This window comes from Drosophila santomea, chromosome X (assembly GCF_016746245.2).
Source record: "Drosophila santomea strain STO CAGO 1482 chromosome X, Prin_Dsan_1.1, whole genome shotgun sequence".
Classification (NCBI taxonomy): Eukaryota; Metazoa; Arthropoda; class Insecta; order Diptera; family Drosophilidae; genus Drosophila; species Drosophila santomea.
The window spans coordinates 11,492,004-11,501,270 of NC_053021.2; the positions used below are offsets into that span (position 1 = coordinate 11,492,004).

Genomic DNA, 9,267 nt, shown 5'->3' on the forward strand with positions numbered 1-9,267 from the left:
CACTAAAACTCTTAACTATAATTTTCAAAGGATAGTTAGGACAGTGAAATATCAACAGGGGCTAAACAAATGTCTAGCATGAATCCAATTTATTTATGATGAACTCGCACATAATTTTAGAAGCACGAAACTTCTAACTATAATTTTCAGAGGGTGGTAGGAGCAGCATGGGTATTAAATGAAAATTAACTTTAAGGAGTAAAAAAGTTTAAAAATTCATGTTTTCTATGACGCAGTACAGAATGCATCGTTGCTTTTATATACATATATATAATATGTAGCAAGAGCAACAGCAAAAGCAACAGTGCGGAAGCAAAAGCGCAACAGCGCAAAAGCCAAAAGCAAAAGCGAAAAGCAAAAGCAGACGCGCAAAAGCAGAAAATCCAACGCTTGTGCTTTGCTCTTGGCTTATGAATTTTTTGTTATTTATTTAGGTATTTTAAATGTATGTAGTTAGTAATACATTCCCAAGTGCTTCAAATTCTATTTTTCTTGTTCCTTTCCAGTTTCTACTTTTGCTTTCAGTTGCTACTTTTGTATGGGTTTGGGTTTTCCATTAGCACACAACATTTCCATCGATTGAAACCAGATTCTTGGTAAGATGCGAATTCGATACTCTTTGATACTTTACTGGTTACTTGTTCGTTGATATTTACCTTCAATAATAAACTCCGTCCTAAGGTCAGTTCATAACAGTGTTTGAGTAGTGGGTATCCCTTAGTCGGGACGCTCGACTATAGCGTTATTTATTGTTTTGTTTCCGCAAATGTATACATGCACATATACACTTTATTAATAGACAATAAAAATAATTTGCATTTAAACATTCAGTTAATGTATATGTAGTTTGTATATTAATAATATTTTAATATTTGTATTATAGTTATCATCATTATCATTCATCTATCATATAGTACATATATAGAATACAAAAATCATCTGCTTGATATCTCCATGGATACAAAGGGGTTTTAATAGTACATCTCCTTAGCTACCCCCCTTCCCCCTTCCTATCAAATGATTAGGGAAAACTATAAACACATACATACATACATATATAATACATCAACTTAACTTTGTTCTGTGTCCAGATACTCCCAGTATTACAAATTAAATGTTTCGGGGAAAGTAAAAACTAAAAGGAGAGATAAATGCATTCGTCGTACGTACGTTTATAGAAATCTGAATCAAAAATATATAGATAACAACCGAGACTACATACATATGTAAATGGAAACGCCCTTGAGAATGGGGCTAGTGAACCGAAAAACCTTTTGGCCATATATTGTCTAGCTAAAGTGGAGTTTTGTGCTCTGACTGATTCGGCTTGAGGATGTCCTATATCTTATAGCTAGCATTTTTGGATTGATTCCGAGTTGGTGCTTAGTAAAATTCCATAGATATACGTGGTTGGTGTTGGCTTTTGTTCACATCATCTTAGTCTGATATGTTTTTCTTTCGTACAAAAGAAACTTTGTCCAATTTGGTTGGCTTTATGTCTCAATATTTGAGCGATTATTAATTAATTGGTGTTGGTTTGTGTTCTATCCATTCCCATTCCTGCCATTCGACTATTTGACTATTCTGCCTGCCAAGGAAATAAGCCAAAATGAAATCGACAACAATAAGCTAGTTTCCAATTGTAAAAACAATGTTCTTTAATTTTCAACTTATAATAATGAAAAACCTAATCACTCAGTTATTTCCTGTTCCCTTTGGCAACTGAAAAGCTTAAAAAGTGTTCGCCTCTCAATCTATATCTCTATCTCTATCGCTTTCACTTTCACACCCAAAAGCCCATAATTTCATTTCTATTCCGTACTCAGGAACTTCGACATAATCGTAGTTTAAGAAAAAAAAATATTGAGATTTTTCAAACTCTTTCGAAGGTATACCTTAGTGGGTGATATCCTTCATCCTTCGGACACGAGCTGCGAACTTTGTATCTTTATAATACAATATACATTCATAGTTCTACAAATAGCTAAGTTACAGTTAGCTAAGTTATCGTTTATCGTTATCATATCTATATATATAATATTATATATATATATATATCAGCCCCGTTGGGCGTGTGCTGCATCTCGTTTTGTGGCACACACCCATCCCATATTGTTGGTAGCTCGTGCGTTCACATTCAAATGTAGTTAAGGGTCCCTTGATCCAGGATCTATTATGTATAGATCGGCACTCCAGACCCCTTGGAGTTCGAACGTGAATTTATCGTCAGTTTCTATCATTTTCATAGGCACAATGACTGACGGTCTTTCGACAAAATACAAATGGCAACCATAATACAAAAAAAAAAAAACAGAAAAACAAAAACAAAAGAGCACGGCTTAAACAATAAAATCCGGAATACAGGATCAGCAATTTGAGGCTGTAACTCCCAGTCTGCGTCTGCATCAGCATCCCACCACTATCCGCACCTTAAAATGGTTGTCTAGTTGCTCGGCTTTGGCTTTGGCTCTATCTTTGGCTCGTTCTGAGATCGAAATTGCGCTATCCCCTTACCACACCTCACACTTCTCGGTGGGATTCATCCGTTTGCCGGGCTTGCACTGGAAGACCTCGGCGAACTCCTTCATGTTCGACAATGTGCCGATCACCCGAAACTGCGATGGCGAGTGCGGATCCTTCTCCATCTGCAGCAGGTTCGTTTCATCCGTTGTGCTGGAGCACCAGACCTTAAGGAAATCACAACAAATCACAAAATACTCATGGGAATATCATTAGCACTCACCTGGGCGAAGGACACAAAGAAGAGCTGCGTGTGCGTGAGATTCAGACCCGGCAGCTTCAAGACATCCACATCCCGGTCGCTCTTGGTGCGCTGGTAGGCGTGGTAGGCCGCCTTCAGACCGCCATTGTCGGCTATGTTTTCGCCTATTCGGATTAAATGAATAAATACAATCAAGTGTTAATAGCGGACACCGTTTTCATAAATATTTCAAAGTATTGCCTTGCTTATAACTTGACATTTGATTTAAGTTTACAATAAGTCAACCAGAATCATTTCAATTATTCACTCAGTAATTGGATACACATAGTTAGAACCAGTTGAGAACTATAACACCGCAAACACGATAAACCGAAATGTGATCATTACTGGAATTCCGGATATCTGATAAACCATCTACATATCGCCCTACAGATCTTCTATAGATCATCCTGCATATCCTATAGATTACTCACCCAGCGTCTGCTTGCCGTTGAGGGTGCGTCCGTTCATCTTGTATCCACTGTACTGCCGGGCGATGCACTCGGACTTTTCGTTGAACCGCTCGATGCTCTTGGAGTCCCACCAGCGATTGATGTTCCCAAACCTATCGTACTCACGCCCCTGATCATCGAAGGCGTGTGTTAGCTCGTGGCCCATAACCACGCCCATGGCCCCAAAGTTTAGGCTCTTGGGGTTGTTGATGTCGAAGAAGGGCGTCTGCAGGATGCCGGCGGGAAAGACGATTTGGTTTTTGGTGGGCGTGTAGTAGGCGTTCACCGTCTGCGGGGTCATGCCCCAGTTGGTCTTATTCACCGGCTGGTCGAGACGCTTCAGGTTGCTCTTCAGATTGTAGATGGCCACCTGGATGTTGTTCTCGAAGTACGCATTCGGCGTGATGTTCAACTCCGCGTACTTCTTGTCCAGTTCCACGGGATCCAGAATATAGTCGGGAAATCCAATCATATCCGAGATCTCATTGGCCTTCTCGATGGCCTTCTCGCGCGTCTGCTTGTCCACCCAGGTCAGGTTCTGCAAATTCTTCTTGAAGGCTTCGCGAATTTCGAAGATCATCTGCTCGGCCGCCGGCTTCGATTCGCCGTGGAAAGCCTGACGCACAAAGATGGCGCCGACGGCGAATCCAACCACATTGTTCGTGTCCGAGACGCAGTAACGCCAGATCTCCTCGCCGCCATCCGAACCCATGAGGGCCTTCCTCACGCCCTTATAGGCATCCCGGAATGGTTTCGACAAGCAACTGGTCAGCGTGCGTACCGCCTGCCAGACGAGATAATTGTTCAAGGTGCTGAAAGGATCAGAGATTCAGAACACGCTTTTAAGAATTTTAATATCCCTTTTAGTTCACTCACATTTTTCCCTCCTCGGTCTGTTCCATCTTGAGGATGATGTCCGATAGGTTCTTGAGGAAGTCGGGTGCATAGACGACCACCACTTCGTCGTCGGTGACCCGTCGACCCACCATCTGCATGGCATTGTCAAAGTGATCCGTCCAGTTGAGGAACGGCGCCAGTTTGGACAACTGTCGCAGCTGCATTGGATGATACATGGCCTCCTCGTTGCGGCGATCCTCCAGCGGAATGGTAATGTTGGCCAGCTTCTTCTCAAAGTTAATGACGCCGATCATCTGGGCGCGGGCGTCCGATTCATTGGCCCCCAGCAGGACGCACACCTTGGTCATGTACTCAATGTACTCGTTGAGCACCTTGCGGTGATTGTCCGTCTTGTTGTTGTAGTAGTCGGCGGTGGGCAGCGTCAGTCCACCCTGATCGATCTGGATGACGTGACGCGAGGAGTTCTTGTCGTCCTCCCCGATCGCCCAGCCAAACAGGCAGTTGAAGTTGTATCTGCAGAGATGTATGCATGGTAACTATATATCGGGATCATCGGGTATCCTACTTAACTCACTTGTTATGAAGAATCTTGAGAGTGTTTCCCATCGTCCAATTGGTCACGTTGTAGCCGCTCTTGGTCACATTCCATCCTCCGATCTGCAGCAGCAAATCGTTCATGGGCTTGGAGCCCAGCTTCTCCATGTGCTCATCCGCGTCCAGGCAGGATTCATAGTAGATCTTGGCCTTACGCTCCGCGTCCGACTTGAAGCTCTTTGCCGGCTTCTCCAGTACGTTGCGGATTATCAACTGATTCATTTGCTCCAGCTTGCCAAAGGTGCCCCACGTGGATTTACCCTCGGGTATGGGATTGTTCTTGATCCACTGATTACTACAAAATTCAGCCAAATAGTTACTCGCACTCCTGGAACAATGTTCAATTACTTTTAGTTAACTCACCAGGAATATCCGTAGAAGTCATCGCAGGGATCCACGGTCACATCGATGGACTTGAGGATCTCGCTCGACGCAAAGATGCAGTGCTTGTTCAAGCAAGGCAGCTCATTACCCGAAGGACAATCTGTAAGGAAGACGATTGAGTATGTGAGTTTAAGCAAATTCCAAGATCATTGTCAACCAAGATCATCATACCTTTCTGATGCGGCTGGACGTGAAGGACGTGCTTGGTCGCATCGCTGCTGCCGCCATCTGTGAAAAGGACAATCAGCAGCGTGAAGATCGTGATGGCCATCACAAAGGTGGTGATGAGCAGCCACTTCTCCGTCTTGTTTCTCGAGCGCCAATTCCATGTAGCCTGTGGAATGGAAACGCATTAGCCGCATTAGCCAACAATCAATCTGGCCTCCATGGCGGCACAAAAGATTCCTCCCCATAAATCTTTTCCAGCGAATTGTGTTTTGTAAACAAGGCGACGGCGGTTCAAATGAGTTCAAACTCGTATACATTGGGGGGTATCTATTATCTACATGGCATCAATCTCGTAAGCATACGCCACTTGGCGGCTAATTTTTCCATATACCGCAGAGGTGGAGAGGAATTTGGCTTATAAATGATTTCTCAAAGGCCACACCGACTCTGAAACACACTCTCCAAAGACAAAGATGGGATATGTTTGAAAGTTTGAACACAAAGTGTAACCACAGTGTGTGCAAAGGTGATAGATTTACGGACAAGTGTTTACGGAATAACATCACATCGAATCGCATCTCAAAACCATTGTAACCCCGTCTTATGTAGGGAATGCAGAGGGAAAAGCTCACACCAGCTGCAGCTCCCACGCATAAGAGCAGACTTTTCACTGTCAACTGGCAACCTTCGAGCAAATGAGAAAAGCGCTCACTTTGGCCCCATTCGCCACTCGTTTTTGGGTCATTGCCACAAGAGATAAAGAGATAAAGCTGGAGCCCAACGACGACTAAGTGGCTGTCTGTGCCTCAATTGCATTGCACGGGAGGTGTTGCAACCAGGGGGGTTTCCCCGATAAGTTTCTCACATACCCGGGCGGTGTGGTAGCGTATCTGCATGCCCGTGTGGCCGGTCGCCTCGTTCAGCTGAATGCCGCCAATGGAACTGGAGTCATCTTCCGTGAATTCGGTCTGCTTGTAGCGCGTCATCTGGAATAAGAAACGAATTATTGTTATTCCCAGAGATAGAGCGTATCTGTTAGATATATAGATAGATAGATATGTATGTATGTTGCTGCCCTCTGCTATCACATGTTTGGGTGTTGGGCATCTGATAAGTGGCCCAGTGTATCCGTAGATACATAGCGAAGCTTTTCCGCTCGGATTGTGTAGATACACCGTGCGTTCTTTAGCGCTCACTCAACGCCTTGTGCTTTATATTTCTCTCACATCCCCCACCGCTGCCCATTTTCATATGCGGCACTATGTACTCAAAAGTGTTAACCCTTGTGTCAGCAGCCGCATTCAAAGTTTTCCATTTGCTTAGAGTTTTTTTTTTTAGCTGATATGAACGTTTACGTATGAAATGGTCTCAACAACATTTTGCAAATTACTCTAGCAATTACAATATAAATAGAATAAGCTGCTTAAGGAGTGAACTTTTGTCTTTCACCTTGAATAGAATAGAATAGAACTTGCTTTCAAATGAAACTTGCTCATCTTGTGGTTTCATGTAACACCATCATTGTTGATGGAAAGAAATACCAAAGTCTCAAAGCACATACACTGCGAAAGCCTAAGGGTTAAGCCCAAACAAAAACCATTCTCAACCACTTGTCTGCATTCCATGCTATCATGGCTATCGCGAAATTCAGCTATCACCAACGAAAAATGCTGATACAAACGCTGGAAACACGGACATACCGAACGGCAGTCGGAAAGCCACATTTTGGCAAACATCTACAATGTGTGTTCGGCGAGCACGGTATGTGGTAGTGTGTTTATTTTTTTTTTATTTTTTGTATTTGGAATTTTGTCGGGATGAGCGGTAGAGGAGAACGGAGCGCGGCAACGATACTTTCCGTGCTTAGCCCATGACCGCTCGCAAGGCACTGGCGGTCGAGCCCGGCGAATCCGGAGAATCCGGCGAGCTTCGGAACTCAGGGACTGCGAGTTCCGAGTTCTGCGACCACCCATCCAATTCCGCCGCAATGCCCGAAAGTAGAAAAAACATCAACGGCCCAACGGCGCGATGTATTGAATAGTTTTGCATTGTACTCAAATTAATTGACTGGCCGCTGTGTGTGTGTGTGTGTGTGACTGCTGCTGGGGCAATGGCAATATGTGCCAAGATGATGTAGTCGAAATGGATACAATATACTATAGGCATACACTAGGCATTTAATAGAAACGAGAAGAGGAGGCGGCATATGTATTCAATTAACACAATGCATATATACCCAAAACATTCGGCCTTGTTTATATGTGCATTTCCACATTACAGTTGCCATCGCCGGTATGCCAAATATTCTAATGTCGATTTGAAAAGCCGCCATATGACGGCTTTCGCAGTCGATTTGTTTGCCCATTAATGTGGCTCATAGTGTGAGCTGCCTTCAAATTGGTATCTCCAAGCTTTTAATATAGATTTACGAACGTGATCTGGTGTCCGACAACAAGCGATATAAATGAAATATGATAGATGGGCACGATTTGATAGATACATAGATAGATAGATGGCGTAGTTGGTAGCTGGCAGTTTAAAACGCATTAAGCAAGGGGTATTTCTCAGTCTGGACTAATTTACCATCGCAATGTAAACACACTCTGCACACCAACTGACATTCAGCAGACTGTTGAATGTAAACAGGCATTAAATGGCTTTATGCCTAACGAGCACTCCTTTTGCCCCCCCAATCAAATCGGCTAATGTATTGGAAAATGGGCGGTGGAAAACCATTGAAAGGTGGGACTTGGATCGGCAAATAAACAGGAATGACGTCTTAAGTACTATTCGATACCTTTGTGGTAAAATTCATAACTTTATTGGATATTATGATGCATCATTAGGTCCCATTGAACATGATGAACTAATTTCTTAAGCAGCTATCATCAAAATATGGAAATTTCACTCAAAGATTTGCTATTCTATCAGTACTGTAGTAGTTTCTCTCCAAAGGAGTTTTAATGAACATCTGAAAGTCAATAGTGACTACCTCGGATTGCCCGAGTTAATAAACCCTCTTTATGCCATTTTTTGCAGGGCAACAGATGAGAAGTGTATGGATTCCGCATCGCCACAATGGGACTTCATTTGAGCTGCACTGAGTTGAAATCTGGCAGTGCTCTTGAGTCGCCATTATCCGTCGTTATGCCACCTCCGAGTATCCTGGCTACATGCCACCATACCATATGGTAGCTCGATGGGGACCCCACTTCGTGATTTGTGTTGCAATCCCTGCAATTTCTGTATACCAAGGACCCTAAAATCGGAGCAGCTTGGATGTGTGAGAGGCAGAGGGGGCGTGGCTGGGATGCATTTATTCAATTGCAAATGGAATTATAACTTTGAGTCCGACTGTTTGATGGAGCTGGGGATGGGGGTGGAACTTCAGATTGCACACACATTCAGGACACACTCACATTCAGGACACATTCAGGACACATTCAGGACACACTCACACACACACATACAGCGACAGAGAGAGGCGCGCTCTTGGCCTACCTTTGCGCTCATTTTCTTTGTGCGCTAGAAAGAAGGCAATGCAATTTTTCCAGCACCCTGCTCGCACGCTTTTCACGACCCTTTTTCCGATTTATTGTTGCACTTTCGATAATGTTTTGGGCGACCCTCGTATTTGGGTATTACATACGAGCGATCAGTAATACATTTAAAACGCGCTTATCTGCATTCCGCTCGCGGGCAAACAAACCGCTCTGAGCCACAAAAACGGCAACGGTATCCACGGTATCCACCAACACGGCCAACTCGAGCCACTGACAGCCAGCTCCAGCAGCAGCACAAGCACAAGCACCAGCACCAACAGCAGCGGTAATCGCACTCGAACTAGCTTTTCCTCTCCAATTTCACTCGGCGCTGGGAGGCGGGTGGTGGTTGGAGTGCCCCGAAAAAGGAAAAACCATAACACAAACGTAGTAGGTGAGCAAAACACACACACGAACAGGGAGCGAAATGCTGGGCAGGAAGGGGCGACGAGTTGAACCCTTGGACGGAGAACTTGGTCCACTGCGCAGGATCTGTTTGCCCGGTGGC

The 9,267-nt window shown here is 44.1% G+C and overlaps 1 protein-coding gene across 2 annotated transcripts; it reads right to left on the reverse strand.

Moving 5' to 3' along the window:
• Positions 1 to 704: 704 nt before the first annotated feature.
• On the reverse strand, positions 705 to 9,027 carry LOC120456492 (neprilysin-3). 2 transcript variants are annotated; one of them, XM_039643358.2, is made up of 9 exons: positions 8,719 to 9,027; positions 6,087 to 6,203; positions 5,221 to 5,383; positions 5,029 to 5,149; positions 4,646 to 4,960; positions 4,090 to 4,584; positions 3,196 to 4,025; positions 2,744 to 2,886; positions 705 to 2,687 (listed from the first exon to the last, which is right to left on the reverse strand). In XM_039643358.2, exons 1-9 carry the CDS (start codon positions 8,728 to 8,730, stop codon positions 2,511 to 2,513), a joined length of 2,373 nt encoding a protein of 790 aa, XP_039499292.1. In that variant the 5' UTR covers positions 8,731 to 9,027; the 3' UTR covers positions 705 to 2,510. The 2 variants fall into 2 exon arrangements, with proteins under 2 accessions (XP_039499292.1, XP_039499291.1); XM_039643357.2 differs by lacking the exon at positions 8,719 to 9,027 and adding an exon at positions 6,918 to 7,103.
• Positions 9,028 to 9,267: the final 240 nt, after the last annotated feature.

What these genes read in the sequence shown, in the direction of transcription:
- LOC120456492 (XM_039643357.2), bottom strand. Translation starts at nt 6,953, where the DNA reads ATGTTTGCCAAAATGTGGCTTTCCGACTGCCGTTCG. An exon ending in CAGACCGAGGAGGGAAAAAT is followed by an intron (nt 4,026 to 4,089) that starts GTGAGTGAACTA and finishes TGATCCTTTCAG; the next exon opens with CACCTTGAACAATTATCTCG. An exon ending in TCTTTGTGTCCTTCGCCCAG is followed by an intron (nt 2,688 to 2,743) that starts GTGAGTGCTAAT and finishes GATTTCCTTAAG; the next exon opens with GTCTGGTGCTCCAGCACAAC.